Here is a 17,814-nt window from a genome sequence, read left to right as displayed (position 1 = left end):
GACGTTGTTTTGAGAAGCGACACAATGTGTCAAAGAGTTGATTTTTTCACAGGGACACTGCCTTGGTTTGTTCTAGCTTGTTTACATTTAAATGAGAAATAATTTAAGACAGAAAGAACACGAGAGCTTTCTTTGTCAGAAAAAATGTAACAGGAATCCATCTTCACAAAGGACTAAACAAAATCTTTAAATCCAAGTGCTTCCAGTCTCCAGGGTGTTCAAAATACATATTCCTACTTTATGGCTTGAACCTGTCTCTACTTACAAGATTTGTGAATATTTTGACAAACCTGGTCTGAGTTTTCTGGTAGGAAAGTTACAGATGAGGCAAGTTTTCCATGGTTTGGGGTTTTATGGTGAATGTGTTGCACAGCTCTGGTTATGTGCTTCCTTCTCATGACATCAGTGCCGAAGGGGAGAAAGAATGTAAACATCTGTTTTTTATAATTCAATTCCAGGCTTATAACTTGATTAGGATAAGCAATGTTTCGACGTGATTAATTTTCCAGTCACAATATAATGGTTTGAGCACACAGTTGTAGCACCAATTTCAAGATGCGTAGAGGCAGATTCTGCTAATGAGGCAGGTTCTGCTGCATCGCCCAACCTCCCCAGCCGCATCAAACACAGCTGACAAGAACCTGCTTGTCTCATCCCACCAAAAACTAAGGATGCGATTTTCCTCCTGCTTTGCAACTACAACCAGGTGATGCTGCTCACCTGGGAGCGCGGTGGCCTCCACCGGTGGGCGGTAAGGCCGGGACCCCAGCACTGAGTGGGGCTGTGGCCACCTCACCTCAGCCCCGCTCCACTTTCAGGCAGCACTAGGTTAGATCAGATTTTCAGGAGGTATTCCAGGCACTTAGGGTCAGATTTTCAGGAGGTATTTATGTGCCTGCTGGGACGCAGCGAAGTATCTCTGAAAAACCTGGCCTTAAATCAAGCATGCTACCTGCGGGCTGCAGGGCAGGCGGGAAGCACCGCGCCGCCCGCTTGCTTGCTTTCCCTCGCTGCCTGCTCCAGCGGTGTCTGCAGCTTCTCCGCCCTCCCTCAGCACCACCTCGCAGGAGCAGGGGCAGACTCGGTCCGGGAGGGACCGGGGCTTCGGCCCGCACCTTTCAGGTAGCGCTTGTGGAGGCGAGCGGCGGCGGCGCAGGAGGAGCGGCCCGGGTTCTTGGCGCCCCGGGGCTCCGCTCCCCTCCCCGGCAGGTGCCGGCGCGGCCCCTGCCCCTCAGCCTCGGCCGCCAGCGGTCGCCCCGCGCGGGGGCCCTGGGCTGAAGGAGGCGGGGCCGGGCGGCGCCGCAGCCGGGGCTCCCTGCGGCGCGGCAGCTCCCGCAGCCCGCGGCATGGCCGGGGCTCTGCCTTCTCCCTCGGGGCGGCGCTGCCCCGGTCCCGGCCCCAGCCCCGGCCCCGGCCCCGGCCCTGCCCGATAAGAAAGGCGGAGCGGGGCTGCGGCGGCGCGCAGACAAAAGCTGCGGCGTTTCCTGCGCTCCGCGCTGAGGGGAGCCGGGCGGCCGGCCGAACATGGCTCTCGGCGGGGCGCGGGCGGCGGGGCCGGGCTCCCTCCTGCTGCTACTGCTCGCCCTCTGCCCCCGTGCTAAGCCCGAGCCGGGCGCCGAGGCGGTTCCCGAGGGAGCCTCCACCCTGACCTTCGTGTTCGATGTCACCGGCTCCATGTACGACGACTTGGTGCAAGTCATCGAAGGGGCGTCGAAGATCCTGGAGACGTCGCTGAAGCGACCCAAGAGGCCGCTGTACAACTTCGCCCTGGTGCCCTTCCACGACCCAGGTGAGGGCTCGCCCCGGGCCCCGCTGAGGGAGGGATGCGGCACCCCGGAGCGGGGAGCGGGGAGTCGGCAGCGGGGCGGCCGCCGGGGGGCTCCTCCTTACCCGCTCCCTGCCCCTCGCCTGGCGCCCGCGGGCCCACCTTTGTCCCCCCACCGTCGCTGGTTCCCGTTGCTCTGCTTCTCCCCGGCCGTCTGCCTCCCTCCTTGCCACAGCCCTGAAACCAGAGCAGGATGCCCCAGCCCGGTGATGCCTGCGCTACCCGGCGCCGCAAACGCCCGCTTTTTCTTAGGAAAAGAAATCGGAGGAGGATGGGGCGTAAGGGCCCCTGAAAGTAGCCGTTCTGGTGCTAGTTTCCATGGGACTCTGCAGGGTATTCCCGAGGTCGGTGCTTTAGAGTTCGTTTTTTTCAGGAATGTCCTCGAACAAAACCGGGTGCCCCTCCTGTTTCTCCCCAGCCATGAGCACTTCTGCCTGCAAAGCATTTGCTTGCCATTGTTACCAATATCTTAATCGAATTGCTTAGAAAACTAGGGAAAAACTTGAATTTTTTTCTGTTTTGTTAGCCATGAGCTTGCATAGGTTCTCTCTCCTTTAAAGAAGAGCCTGTCTTTGTTGTATCAGAAAAACATCTGTTTACATATCTTACTATTTTCACCTTTGATGTCACATCTTTTTCTTCTACTTCTGTGTTTTTGTTCTTTTATGAGACAAACCTGTGCAGAACGTAAAGCATGCCATACCACAGATGCGAGCAAGAGGGGAGAGGATTTGCGGCAGTCGCACCCAGAGCTTATTTCTGCCCCGCTGCAAAGCCACGCTAGCAGTTCTCCCTGGAGCTCTTTCTCCCTGGGATGGGGCAGAAGACCACCATGGTGGTTGGGGTGGTTTTGTTTTTTCTTCCCATGATTTTATATCTTTACTTTTACATTTTATCACTTTATATTCACTCTTTACATTGTCCCTTTCTGCTCACTGAAGTGGTTCGTTATGAGGGTTGCTAATCCACTTTTTCAGAGGGCTTGGATATCTGCACCAACCCGGAGAGCCAGAAGATGGCCTTGTGTGATGTGATTTTAGTTTGTGGGTCTGTTTGCCTGGTCCTTTCTTCGCAACTCCTGTGCGTTTGTGTAGAAAAAAACTTGCAGCCATGGTGTCACTGATACTTCCAGTGCTTAGCTTTCATCACAGATCAGCTTCAAATCCCTTGTTTCAGTCACTGCTTTTTTTTTTTTTTTTTTTTTTTTTCCCGCTCATCCCACACGTGCTTGTTTCCTTGTTTGCTGTTCCCTTTGGCAGTTTCTTCATTTTATTCCTTTCTTCCCTGACCCCCTTGCTTCCACTGGCTCTCTGGGTCTTTGTGTCTGTTACAGCCAGAGCCCTGTAACCACGCTTTCCTGTGCCACCACGACCTTGCTCCCTGCATCCCTTGCTGCCACTTGCTCTCCTTGCTTCACATCTCTACCCCTCGCAGGCTCCTTTTTCTCCTGCCCTGTTTGCTCTCACTCCCCAGGAGATCCTTTTCCTCAGCAGATTGCATCCAGCAGAGTAGCTGAAACTTTGGTCCACGGGGAGCTGAGCAAAGAGAGACAGTTCTTGTCAGCGATCTACGTTGGTGTCTCCTGTTAGGGAAGTCCAGCTTCCTCATGCAGCCAGGGGGCCATGCTTCTCACTGTCTCGGGTGGCTTGTTAGGTCTTAACGTGGTTTGAAAGGTGCTTAAGTTTAAACTTGACTTTTGACTTCTGAAAATTATTTCTGTATGTCTTTCTTAGAGTTAGTAGGACACAGCATGGGCTGGTGTTTTGAACTTTATGGACGTAGCTGCTGATAATCTGGTATTTTACATCTACTGATGACCAAATCTAGATTCTTCAAACAAAAAGGAAGGAAATAGTGTTGTGAACGTTACCACCTTCTATGAACCTAAAGGAAGTAAATTAATTAAAAAATATAAAATAAAAATTTAAAACTGAAGTTGCTTGGCTTGTATGTCAGTGTCCAATTCACTTACCTAGTGTTGTTCTGTCTGATGGCAGCTCAACTAAACTGATGAGCATGAGATTTCTTTTTTTCCCCCCCAGGTTGTCAGCTTATTTGCACAATTGGGTGATTTCTTTTTGCTTCTTCAGAAAAAACCTTTGTACACAGCTGTCCCGCAGACAAGCTTTCTTGATGTTTCTGTGAGGTAGCGTGGCCCAGAGGTGAATGGGACGCTAGGAGGAGCACAACATGCAGCTGAACCTGAGCTTCATGGAGCTTCTGGTTTGTACAAGGCTGTCCTGATCCAGACACGCTGTTTGTTGATGGGTAATTACAAATGTAACTCCTTTAGTCTCATCACTGATGTTACACCCCATTCCCTGTTCAGGGCCAGGGGCAGTCGCTCTGTGGCACTGCTTGGTTGCTGGTGGCACAGCTCAAGTGCTTTCAGACCAGCCTCAGGATGGACAGATTTCTGGTGAAAAGAGAAGAGTATTGATCAAAACCATGCATTAATCTGTCCTGAAAGAGTATTTGACATTGCACAAGGTACATCCGGATTACAAATAATTTGAGTTATGCAGTAGGATATAGCAGGATTTTCAAATGTGTTGTTACTAAAATGCTGCGTATTGATGCTGCATAGTGATGTGCCAATGCATTGTGGTGGCCTTTGGTGGTAGATTTAAATGTAGTGTCATGACCACCGCTGTGGTACTTTGCTAGCACTGCGGTGTTTTGGTAAAGCAGTAATGATTGACAAGTTTATTTTGTTGAATTGAACCTGAGGTTTTTGGCACAGTGCAGAATTATGGCCTACAGAAAAGACTTGTAATGGGTTTCACGTGCTGATGCCACTGAGCCATCTGTGGGTATGCTGAGATCCCTATTTTGGAAAAGTCTTTTGGTTTTGGTTTTGTCTTGAGTGTGTCAGAATATGCCAGCAGATCACAGGAATTTTTCTGTTGTGGTTTTTCAATGCCTGAACACTGTCATGGAAGTTTTGTAGGTAGTGAAAAGGGCTCTTGACAAAGAAATCTCTTGCCAGACTTGTATTCAGTGGGGAAAAAAATGAAAAAATATCTCCCAAATCAAGGAGAGTTGGCACAGGAAAATACTGTATTGGAGCTAAGGCTTAAGATAACTGAATGCTTTTGTAGTTGCGTGTTGTGGGTCCTGATCTCCTACTAACTCACTCCTATTGTATCCTGTGGAAACAGAACTGGGCTCGGAACATCTCCATTTAACATCTGTGGCCAGCTTTTCTGTTTTTTCTTTATGCCATTAAGGAATTTTGGAACGGAAAATAAGCCCAAGAGGACACATTCATCCCTAGCATTTTTCTGTAAAGCTAATGGAGTTATCCCAGTAATAACTTTGACTCTGTATGATTCAATCAAGCATTCTTCTAGAGTGAATGACTATTTTAAAGACCAAACTCCAGCAGTTTAATTACAAGTATAATGAAGAGAATAGGGTTGCTTTACACATTTTTTTTTATATATGTAATGTTAAGTGATATCATTAAGTTTTGAGGTAACCCACTCCTATAAATGTTGTTCTAATGGGTTAGCCAGAATTTAAATACTTTTTTTTTTTTTTTTTCCCATGGAACAAATATAGAGGACAACTGACTCTTCACTCGTCCCTGTGATCTTGAAGAAAGGTCTTGTTTAAGTTGCATTCTGAATATAAGGTTTTTGGAGACCTGGCCTGAGCTGCCAGAGTTTGTTGTGCCTGAGCTTGTGCATAGGAGTACGCACACAGCAATATTTAACACAATCACAGAACCTTTAAGGTTGGAAAAGACGTTCAAGAACATCTGGTCCAACCATCACCCTACTACAAATGTCACCCACAAAACCATGTCCCTAAACACCACATCCAACCTTGCCTTGAACACCTCCAGGGACAGTGACTCCCACAGCTCCCTGGGCAACCCATTCAATGCCTGACTACTCTTTCTGAGAAGAAATTTCTCTTAATTTCCAACCTAAACCTCCCCTAGCACAGCTTGAGGCCCTTCCCTCTCGTTCTACAGCTGTCTGTGAGAAGAGGCTGACCCCCAGCTCCCCACAACTTCCTCTCAGGGAATTTAACTGTTCTCACAGTAGTGTAGCTATGTGGTTATGTAGGCTCTGAGCTTCTAAGTGCACAGGGTGGTGTTAATGCCATTTAATACTCCTAATGTCTACGGATGTCTGACATGAGCATCTCTTGTCCCTTCTTACAAATGGGACAGGCAATGTATTGCCTATGTGACAAACAGGAAAACATGCTGCTTTGTTCAGATCAGAACAGAGTGTTGAACTGAAGTTATCCACTTAGGGCGACAAAACGAATGTACAGGAAAGCTAGAAGTAAAACTTTTGTTTTTTTTTTTCCTTGGTCCCGCTTTGCTTTTCTGAGAGCAGAGCTCTGAATAAAATGGAATAAGGGCTCATAACTGTGTTTAACTTCATAACCTGTAGTCTCCTCTATTTAGCAGACTTTCAGTGCCATGGCTGTAAAAAAGGTTAAGTTGCTGGACTACATCCTAACTTGGGAGAAGTTCAGAAGGCCATAGGAAGGTCCCGAGAGCTTTGGTTTTTGTACATTTGGTGTTTTTTTAGAAATTACAAAGAGGAAGAAATATTTTTTTTCCCCCTAGAGGAGAAAAAGAAGACATTAAAACCAGGCCATTAGAGGTATTAAAATATTTCATACTTTGTGATACAAAAATTATAGGAGTTAGATCAGATGGGCAACAGAGGGAGATGAGAGGCTGTGGGTAAAAACAGAGGAGCACAGGCTTTCCTTCATGGCTTCCCTTCTGCCCTGAGGAAGATGTGTGTGAGTGATGGAGAGCAAACTGCTCTGGCCGTAGCCTCTGCCCCTGCCCAGCTGGAGCTGTTCCTGTGCCTTCCCTGTGATCTGTCTGGCCTCAGCCAGCACAGCGTAGCTCCACGTCTTGGGGCAAGCAGCATCCTCCAGCCCCGTTGGCCTCCTGCAGCAAGCTTCTGAGAGTCTCACTTGCTGCCTAGCCTTGCCCTTGGGTGCTCTCCTCCCCCTTGTGTCAACCTTGGGGTTGATGGGTGGCTGTTAACATTTTTAAGCAAAGCCCAAATGTATAGAAATCAGTTGTAGAAAACCTTCTCCCATTGAAACCTGATTGTTGTCCTTGATGGAGTTGCTGTGGTATCTATAAAATCATTTGTATGTAATTGTATGGATGTTTTCTTCATCTTCTGGAGGGATTTATCCGGGTCCCTCTAGAAGTAGCTAATTATGTAGATTGCCAGCGCCAGAAGCTCCTGAATCTGAGACAGCTGAAATATGGTGCCATCATCCAAAGACCGATGAGAGAACATCACTTTAAATTCTGTTTTTCTACCACCTAAAGTCTGTGTATGCACATCAGCAAGTTTTACCCTCAATTCTTGAATCTTTTTTTTTTTTTTTTTTTTTTTGAAGGGAAGGGATTTTTATCTCTATTTTTGCTGAAAGATATAAAGGATTTCATTCTCTTTTGCATTGCATTATGAATTATTTTTCATGTTGCATCTGACATTGTTGCATACTGAACTTGCACAGAAGTTACTTGTTCTGTTTTGCTTTGCTATCCCTGGCTCCAAGTGGTGGCAATAAGTGAAAAGCTCTGTAGCTCATTAGTAACGCATCCCAATGTTACAATGTCCCAATAATTATGACTGATGTAGTTGTGCAAATGAGCCTTGCTGTTTAGTAGTGCGTGCCTGTTCTCTGTAGCTCCCTGAATTTATGTACAGGATGCTTACTCCAGACAAATACCTCATATGTTCCTGTTTCTCACGCAGACATCCCTATAAGTGCCATTACAGATCAACCGTTCTGTGTGCAACCAGGTAACTGTGTAGGTTTTAAAATTCACTCCTGAATACAGTAATTTTTGTTGTGAAAGCTTTTTATTGTTTGTCTTAAAATCTTTACCCTCGCTACTGTCCCTGCGTGCGCTTGAAGACTTACTCACTTCCAGCTCTAGTGGGCTTTTCTTTGTGTTGCATACAACTCCGATGCTTGCCAAAGAGCAGCCAACGGCGAAAGAAGGGCTCTTCTGTAGGGTCCTGTGAGTTGGGCAGAGCAGGAAGTTGATGTGTGGCTGCCGTCGCTCACAGCAGGCAGAGCCTGTTCAGAAGCCACTTGTTGCTGTCCTTGCTAACATCAGTGTAGATGTGTAGGCATGCATCACAAAACACAAAGATAGGGAGCAGCACATGTCTGTTGAGTGACCCTGTGAAGCTATGGTCAACATTTATGCTGCTGCTGTTTGCACAGAGACTTACCCATGCCTTCCTGCTTGAGGCGGCTGTCCTGTGATTCCTCACCCTTAACTGGTTGATCTTGAGGTAGGCGTTACACAGCGCAGACCCAGGCCAGAGAGCAGTTGAGATGGTATAGGTAAAGAACAGCAAAGACTTGCCCCATGTAACAAGTGGCTGGCACAGTGTTTCACCCTGTCCTGAGCTGAAGCGATAGGGCAAGGGGGAATGGCTTTAAACTAAGAGAGGGGAGATTTAGATGAGATGTTAGGAGGAAATTCTTCACTCAGAGAGCAGTGAGGCACTGTCACAGGCTACCCACAGAAGCCATGGATGCCCCCATCCCTGGAGGTGTTTGAGGCCAGGCTCGATGGGGCCCTGGGCAGCCTGATGTAGTGGGCAACCCTCATGGCACAGAGGTTGGAACCAGGTGATCCTTAAGGTCCCTTCCAATCCAAACTGTTTTGTGATCCTATGAATGACCCAGGCAGCAGCTATGGTACAATTCTTTTAAAAGGCAGGGTGGAAGGAACGTCTGTTGAAGCAGTCTTCTCTGCCTGCCTGAGGCAGCTGAGGAAGGCACTTGTAACAGGGAATGACAGTACAAGAGCTGATTTCATAGCCATCCGGCTTACCAGTCTGTTCTTCTGCTCCGTCTCCTTCCTCCACTTAGACTTCATTTCTCCAGAGTTGCAGCACTTTGTGTTTCCACGTGAAGTCTCACATGGAGGCCAAGCCAATCCTGTTTGTGGCAGTGGCTGTCTAGGAGAAGGAAGAAGAAAACACCTGAGAGGCTGCTCAGGCACTCCATGCTCTGTGTGCTTCTTTACCATCCTTTGGATCACATCCCTGTGCTCCCCCTGAATGTCCTGCCTGGTGCCACAGAGCTGGGATAGCTGTAGGAGGAGAAGCTCGGGGCGATGGGGCTGGATCCAGCCTGCTGGGATAGGCTGTGCTTGAATGTCTCTGAACCAGTTGTGAGCAGAGAAAATTTTTGTTGGGTCGGAGGCACATGTGGTGGCTGTGGCTGTCTTTGTCCTGCTGTGCCTGCTCCTTAGCAGCCTCGGGGCTGCTTGTAGGGTGCTGTGTCAACTTGAGGTGTGAGCTTCTGCAGTGTCCTGGCTCATGCTTGACACTGTGTGTGTGTGTGCGTTGGAGGCTGCTTGGAATTCTTGCTAGAGCGGATTCATCTCAGTCTGTGAGGGTCTGGACAAGCTGGATTCCTGGAAAAGGAGCAGGTTCTTTATTTAGTTAATGAATTTTGTATGTGGCCTAAGGAATGCCAGGAGGAACCTTTCAGATGGTGAAAGCCCTCAGATGCCAGCTAGTGCATATTTTCTAATCAATGCTTTGATTTCTGGCATATTCTGTGAGCTTGGGTTTGAAGGAGATGCATACAGCAGAGGAAAAAATTGGGAACATATGTTTTTGAGTTTGCAAATGGCAAAACAATTTCTATGTTGAAAGAGACTGATGGTGTTACTTGATTGCCTTGCCATGCCTTGATGATCAACAGTTTTGTTAGAAGAAATAGGATGGCTTTAACAAAATGTGTTCTTCATATGCTTTCTTTACTACTGGCGGGGTGGATGGGCTTTACCCCTCAATTACGTTGTAGAACATAATTGAGTTTGTGCAATACAACCAGTGGTTAGGTTTTCCTGTGTCAGTTGCATTGCTTTTAAACCTGATTTGTGAGCTCCTTCAGCTCTGCCTACTGCGAGTCCACGTTGGGCTGTTGCTGTGGGTCAGACTCGAAGCCCAAGGTTTGCACGTTGTATAGGGTCAGTTTGCCTTATTGTATTTTGAAGTGGGGTTGGAGGAGTTTAAATCACATGTATCCCCTCGTGGTCTATTGTTGAACTTCTCTTGTTGCCTCTCGACAAACATGTGCAACCTGTTCTTTGGTGACTGCAGATTTGTGCCAAGCTTCTCCATGTTTTTCCAAAGGAGAGGTGCAGTGACTCCATGCTCCTGAAGCACTTGAATGGGATTGCATTATGTCAGGGAACACGAGGCCGCCAAGTGCACATGGTTCATTTGCTTTCACTGACTGCAGAGGGTGCAACAGTTAGTTCATCTGAAGCCCCAAATTGAGGAGCAATGAAGTCAAGTGAGAGGCTTTCTGCTTGCTGCCTTCTTCCTGCTCTGGGGCTGGCTGTCCAGCTCATTGTCCCTCGGGCTTCTTCTGTCCTGGAATTGCCCTGCCATAGCACACAGAGTACCCAGGTGAGCCCACCTCCCATGGGGAATGGGTTACACCCCTCTGTGGCATCCTCCCTGGTGCAGCTCTGGGGCACCCTCATGCCCCTTGGAGTGGGGTATGGCTGTGGGAAGGTGCTGAAGAACTGCCAGTATCTCAGTGGCTATTAGTCATTTTTAAAATTATTTTTATTTTTTTGCTACTGAAAGCAGGACCACTACTCCATCCCTGTGAAGATCCTCTTCTGGTTGGGCATTTTGAGCTAAAGTGGAGTGATGCTCGGCTCTAGTGATGGGCCTCCAGCACAAGTGTAGGGGCTCCTGCAAGTCTACTCTGCCAAGGGTGGCGGGGACAACTGTTGCTGGAGGATGTGGCTCGTTAGTGCACCTCCTGTGCCCTTCACACAGGTTGTCAGCACAGTTTGAACCCTGGGTGTTGACCAGAGCCCCTCCCTGTGCAAGCTGATGGGGTAACTGGCAACTCTGAGACTGATGCTATCTGTGGGATCGACCACAGATGGGGGCTATGATGCACTTTGGTAATGTGTATTACAAATGTCACCAGGCTGTGTGGTTCTGACGAGATGTTAACTTATTGTCCATGTACTCTTCCATGTTGGTTTTCTTTGGCATCCTTAGCTCTCCTCTTTGCAGAGACACTGTGTGCAGTTTTCCAGTTCTACGCGAGTTGTAGCCATCTTCCTAAAATATACCGAACCGCAGAGTTCAGTCTGCAACACATTACTGGTAAAATATTTGCATATTTGAATGTGACATGTTCCCAGACACCAAGCCAATAAGCTGCATACATCGCACACAATGAAAGAGAATTGAAAGTGCTGAAGTTACTGTCAGTAATGCATTCCCATTAAGGTCTCTTAAGGATTTAAAGCCATTCCTTATAGCATGTGATGGCTCTTGGGGCAGACAGCTGCCCCCTTATGATGCCGGGCCTGCTGCGGGGTTGAAGTGGAGAGGGTCTGAGCTTTCACTCTGTACTTCTGCACTTCAGTGTTTTCATGGGAGCTGTAACGCTTCCTGCCTCTGCTGTTGCTCCAGCCACAGGAGTGCAAAGTATGAAGCCGGCTTTGAAAGACAGCTTCACGCAGCCTGATACACAGTAGAGCCAAATCCTCAGCATCAGCTTTATAATTAGAGGAGAAATTGCAGTCAGTAGAGCTCTCCCGCAACCTCACTAGTATGCAATTAGGTGTAGCTGAGAGCAGGATGGGACCCCATGTTTTCAGCTTGGAAAACTCCAGCTGAAGTGCCAGGAGTGGGGGCGGGTTTGCGTAATTAAGTGAAAATGAAGGAATGTCTTGGGTAGCTGCAGCCTTAGCCAAATGCCTCCTGTGTTTGCTTGGGATAGCAGCTCTAATCTGCAACCACAGGTTACTGCTGGATCCCTGCCATCTTGTTTAAATTACATTCATGGCCTAGGGGGGTGTAAGCAGGAAGCCATTGTAATTTTCATGCTGTGGACACCAGTGTATTTTCATGAGCTGAAGTTAAGTGTCTCTAGGGATGCTGAATATCACTAAAACATTTCCTGAGTTCTCTTAAGCTGCACAATGGTATGTCCGAATCTGTTTTCCAAAGGACAGAGCCTTTTGTTTAGTTAGTGAGGTCTTGGTATAGTTCACTGAACTAGTAAGCTTTTCCACTTATACTTTATTGAGGAACAGAAAAAGAGGAGAAAGTTGTGCAAGAAAAATGAGGTGCTTTAGATCAGCTTGGAATACTCTGAGTTCCCTGATGTCCCCATACTAACTTGCATTGTAACTAAACCCTCAAGGAGGCTGTGACTTTTTAACTGGTGTCCCAGCTAGATCTTAGGCTGTAAGTAGGTGAGCGGGTTGGGTGTGCACGTGGCTTCAGGCAAGCGTGCAAGGGCTGGCTGGGCAAACGGCTCTGCATTTCATCACTCGAAATCATTCTGTGTGATACTTGGCCCGTGTGGCACTGAGACAGTGGCAGTGTGGTTTAACTCGGAGATCTCCAGCATCGCTGTGCTGATGCTCACCGGAGTTGAAACCCCAGGAGTGCTGCTTGGCCCCGGGAGGCAGAGGCAGGCGGCTGGTGGAGGTTGCATGGGGTGAGGTGCTGATGGCGCTGCTGCGGCCTGCATGAGCACTGCCTCCCAACCTCATGGCGTGCTGCCCGAGGGCCGGCATCGAGGCGTGGAAAGGGAAGGCGGCCTTGCTGCTGTAACACTTGAGTATTATTCTGCTGCCACAGTGCACGAAGGTGAGAACAGTGCATGCTGGCTCTGTGCCATTTTAAAGCAATGAGCAATTTTATCATGGAAGGAGCGACTCCCTGGGAATAGCATGGTAGCGGCGTGTGGGGTGAAGTGGCTGCAGGAAGCTGAACCTCCCAGGGAAGGGGGCCGGCAGTAGGGCTTCTCCTCTTTGGCCTCCAGCTCTGCCCTTGTCTAGCAGCAGTGCTTTGAAGTGGGTCGCTCCAGCCCTTTGGGCTTCAGCATAGCCACCGATGTGGGTGCCTGCCCCAGTTTTAACTGGGAGCACAGAAATTCTTGCAGGGTAGGCGTGGGAAGGGCACAAGGGAGGCGTCTGTTGCATGCTTACTTCATGGGTATGGGTCTCGTTTCGTGATGGGTATGATTTGAGATGAAACAAAGTATGAAGCTCTAAGTGCATTTTAAGTTAACTCTCTTATTTGTGTAAAACTTGTTCAGAGATTGGAAGGTTTTGTGCACTTGAAGTCTAACATCATAAATGTCCACAGCCAAAATTTGTGGTGTCTCAAGTGCATCTCACCTTTTATGCTGTAGCTTTGCTGCCTTAAAACAGGCCCTTAGTTACTGGCAATGAAATGTCCCATTGTCTAGATATAAAAGCCAGTTTTTCCACTTTGATCCTCTGTCTCATTGAGCAGGTTTTGATCTCGGTTACTGTGGAGTAAATGCAGAGTAATTCCCTTACAGGAAATGATATTAGTCTGGATTTACACCAGTATAACTGAGGTCAGAGTCTGGCTTGGGTTGTCAGCTTTCCTATCTTCCTAAATACTGCATATTTCCCAAATATCCTTTCTAACCTCCTCTTCAGCCCTTGCTGTCTCCTCCTCCTTTCCCAAATTCCAAGAGTAACAATGTAGGTAAAATGTACTTGCTGAAAGATTATTTACCCAGGGTCTGCTTTTTATTAGCTCAGCTGTTTCTTATTTTTTCAGCCCTGTTTGAAGTTTCATTGTACTTGAGATAGGATCTGCATTCATCCTGCTTTTCCTACTTGATTCAATTTTGTCAATTAGAAGTGCGGTGTTTTAAATTATAGGCTGCCCTTCGATGTTATCATTGAGAAAGAACCGTATGCCTCAGTGACATTTCAAAGGCATTGTTAACTCTGAAGTTCCGCAAAAGGTTGTGCCTGAAGGCATTCCTCTTAATCAGCACCATAATGCCTCTGGAAGAGCTTAGCAAATGCTAGATGTGACTTTGGAGAGCAGGATGAATTAAATTGTTCCTGTTTTTGTTTTTATTTCCTGACATTACATGTACATTAGCTCTGTAGAAGTGCACTCTGAGCTCTGCAACAGAGCCTTTTAACTTGGGATGTGTGAGAGACATCTGAGCTTCATCGGGGTTATTCTGTTGGGTTTGCTATTAAGATTGGATGCTTGGGTGGTTTTTATCAGTGTGTATGTAGCTTGTCTGGTCCACTGGGGTCTTGGTCCATGTGATCATAGCACTGGTATGAATGGCTTTACAGTTGGGCTTCTACTGTAACTAAGCTGCTCTATGTTTAGATGTAAAGCTTAGTGATGTGGTTTAGTGGGAGACTGGTTAGTGTTAGGTCAGAGGTTGGACTAGGTGATCTTGGAGGTCTCTTCCAACCTAGATGACTCTGATACTGTTACAGTGTCTTGACCTTCATTTGATCATGTATAGTCCTGTCCAGAGTATCCTGCTCTTACTATGGTGGTAAAGCAAGGACAAGAGAAGAGCAGCACCCCTTCTTTCATGATTTGGAGACCGTGGGCAGAAAGGAGCTAAGTCTGTGTCAAAACACATACAAATGGTTTTGGATATATTCTGTTGATTTTGATGCATTTTTTTCATATGCTTAAGCATTTTCCTGAATGGGGCCCTAAGGGTTTGCCTCAGGCTACAAAGAGAATCTTTGGCAGAGCAAGTGATTGAACTTGAATGATACGATCTTAATCGTTTGGGTGGCATTTTACACTGCAGAAACCTGAACCTGAGCTTTATGGAAAGCCTGAATCAATATTCATGCCTGTACCTGAATCTATCCTGCATTCCAGGTAGCTGCAGTCTGCACCATCAGCATATGGATGGGCAGTTCGTAGAAACAGACAGCTCCTTGATTCTGTACGCAGACAGTAACTTAGAGTTCGTCAGGCACTTTAGCCTGACTGTTACTGTGTGTGGGACCTCTGGGTTGCTTTGGGAGTGCCATTCATAGCTGTGTTTTATTTTATTTTATTTTTTTTTCTCATGATTTTGAATTTTTATCTAGTCTCAAACCTTCTTTTGGAGGCAAGAGATAATGCGTAAGGGAGAAGCCCAGAGCAGCGGTAGCGCAGCCATCAGCTCGGGTAGCTGTGCTTTCTCCTTAGAAAGGTCTGCACTGTGGGCCAGATGTTGGCTCCCTTTTCTCAGGCCCTCGGTGGTGGAAGCCTCGTGGCTGGTATGAGAAAATTCCAGAGGATGACAGAAGTCTTAGGCTGCACCGAGAGCACTCTGCTACTTGCCAGTGGCACCCCCAGTCCTGGTATGTGGCAGCTGTTGTTTGGAAGCCAGCACCCGCATTTCCATGGGGCTGACTCGAGCATTGGAGCAGGTCCTAGTTAAAGTATCCTGGCCTGAATTGTCAGAGGGTGCATTAGAGCACCCTCCCACTCACAGAGTGGGGCTTTTTCAGCGTTGTGTTGCGTCTGGAGGAGGATCAGCTTTTGTTGCCCTATAGAGGGTGCTTGATGGCATCCCCAAATCTGAATTCTTGCAAAGAGCAAATGTATTCTCACTATCTTCCTCTTTCTTCTCCTGAAGCCAAGCAACAGCTCCCCTACAGGCATCAACCCCCTGCTCTGCTGGGGCATTCCCCCCCCCCGGATGTGCCGTGTCCTGTTCTTGTGGGCAGGGCACTGTGACACCGTAAAGGGGTGACAGAAATCTGCGCAGAACCTGAGTGGGATCCTGCTGGCATGATGAGCCACGCTGTGTGGATAAGCGTGGTAAATCTGGATGGATTTGTAGCCAACCAGTTAAGTGTTCATGAATCTTGCTGTAATGAGCTGCCCAGAGTTACTGCGTAACTCCGTAGGAGAGCTAGTAGAAAAGGAAGTGTGCTGCTTTGCCTGCTCAGAAGTAACTAACTGGTAGTACTGTGTGTTTGGCAGTGGAGTCCCAGACTTGATTCAGCTTTAACCCGTACAATGTACAAAACTGTTTTGCTTATGTCTTTTCCATAGAGATGTCCTTTGGCTTGGTAGGGCAGCATTGTCTGCTTCAAAAGCTGCTCAAGCCCAAATGATTTTAGGTAGAGCCTGCAGAATGGACAAGAAAGTGACAAATCAAGTTTTAGGACAGGGACTACTGCGTGGGGCTTTCTCACCCTGAGGTGGCTTGCAAGTGCAGTTTGCACTGCACACATGCCTGTGCAGTTGGTGATGAAACTGCTGTTCCACTCTTGTTCCACAGCTGGCCAAGCAAGTTCAAACAGCTTTCTGACAAATGCCCGAGACTTCCAGGTTTGGTTCTTTTCTAGCCTTATCGGATTTTTAAAATTATGTTGTTACATGATAGTGTTTTACTGTCTGAGGTCTCAATTCAATAGCCCAAATGACTGTCAGCAGAGAATTGGATTTGAAGTGGAAGATTGTTTACATGCCGTGGCACGAACATAAGGTCAGGGAATTTGCAGGTTTTCTTTCCCAAATGGTCAATAAACATGAATGACCTGCAAGAGGACTGTAGGGATAGACTGCTGAGAGGTGGTGGGGCACTGGGACACGCTTCTCAGGGCAGTGGTCATGGCACCAAGCTGCTGGAGTTCAAGGAGCGTTTGGAGAACGCATTCAGGCACAGGGTCTGGTATTTGGGTGGTCCTTTGGGGACCCATGAGTTGGACATGATGATCCTTGTGGGTTTCTTCTAACTCAGATATTCTATGATTCTGTGGTCAGGATGGGAGACTTCTACACAACAGGATTTATTTAACAAATACTCTTAGACACTAATTGCATGACTACTTGGGGGACAAGCTCTGCTTTTTTGATTCCTCCCCCAGATTAAAAGGATTAAATAAATGCTCTTTATGTGGCAGAAGTTTCACTCCTTTCTGCACAGCTGTGAAATGGCTCCTAGCAGCTAAAGTGAGGAGGACTGTGAGTGCCAGGATGTGGCTGGTCAGCTGTTCTGAGTGTGAGCGGTGAAAGGAAGCAGAAACCGCACCATGAGGCACCTTTGGTGGTTTGTACCCAGAAAGGAAGGAGCTGCATAAGGCCGTTGTCACCACCCAGCTGTTCTGGCAGCCCTGGAGGAACTCCGCAGGCTGGCTGTGCAAATCCTTCCCTGGGTTTGTGGTGGCCATTGAAGTTTCTCAGGCTTCCTTGTGTGTAATTCTGCAGTAAGTTTATTCCTTCCTGAATGATTTCTGCTGCTTAAAATTGTTTTTGTTGGTGCTTTTTAGAAAATTACACAATTGCAAATGATATGGGCAAAAGCAAAGGGATGAGAGAGAACTGCTTCCATCTGACTTATCAGCTACCAAAACAAGCAGTTCTCTAGTAAGGGTTTTGAGAGATTTAGCTGGCCTTCAAAAACTTGCTATATCTTTCTTTTCAAATCACTGCTTCAATCCAAACCTCATCTTTTCAAAAATAGACCTAAAATGTTTCAGAATCTTTTTTTTTTTTTTTTTTTTTTTTGCACAGATTGGCTTTGTCGGATGAGGAGTTTTGCAGGTGTTTTCTGCAGCTTTTTCCTGTCACTTGTGCAATAGAGCCTTGCCAGGGATAATGAATGTCTGTAAGTAGAAATAGAAATAAAATATCTACAAAGTCATCCATCTTCATAGTAGATTTTAAAAAGGACAAAAAAAGTTGCTTTTAATGAGACACACCAGTTACTGGCCCTTATCAAATATCTTTAAATAGATGCTTTAACTTAAGCAAATTGTCGCTTTTTTGTTGCTCCTTTGTTCACGGCTGTATTTGAGGCAGTGCTGAACCATGGTTAGAGCCCTGGGGGTAATGCTAACAACTGGGTGTTGTCAGAGTGAATGAGCAGTGTATACAGACAGCATTATTTGCCATAAAATTGCATGTGCTGCCAGCTGCAGATGGATTAGTTTTGTGAAGTGGACATTTACTTAGAATGAGGTATGAGGATTTGAGTTTACAGTTATAATGGCTGAAAGGGAACAGTTTGGGTTTCTAATGGTTTTACATTGGTAATCCTTTAGCCATTAATTATCTGGTGTAAGACTTACTGGGAGCATGGGTCAGTTCTAATTGAAATCAAGAAAAACTTTGTCATTGACTTGAATACAGATGCTTTTTTGATAGTATATAAAAAAAAAA

The 17,814-nt window shown here is 47.0% G+C and overlaps 1 protein-coding gene across 4 annotated transcripts in view; it reads left to right on the top strand.

Moving 5' to 3' along the window:
- The first annotated feature begins 1,449 nt into the window (after positions 1-1,449).
- The window catches only part of HMCN1 (hemicentin 1), a 194,409-nt gene continuing 178,044 nt past the window's right edge, over positions 1,450-17,814 (top strand). For 3 of the 4 annotated variants that reach the window (XM_082766273.1, XM_082766274.1, XM_082766275.1), the window contains exon 1: positions 1,451-1,789. In XM_082766273.1, the coding sequence (XP_082622399.1) occupies positions 1,525-1,789 (265 nt within the window). In that variant the 5' untranslated portion in view covers positions 1,451-1,524. Of the gene's footprint in view, positions 1,790-17,814 lie in introns of all 4 variants that reach the window. The other variant, XM_082766276.1, reaches the window with a different exon arrangement.

Source organism: Aythya marila (genome assembly GCF_965140915.1).
Source record: "Aythya marila genome assembly, chromosome: 8".
NCBI classification, from domain to species: Eukaryota; Metazoa; Chordata; class Aves; order Anseriformes; family Anatidae; genus Aythya; species Aythya marila.
Note: the sequence above shows the minus strand (reverse complement) of the source record. Positions and strands in the feature narration are given on the sequence as shown.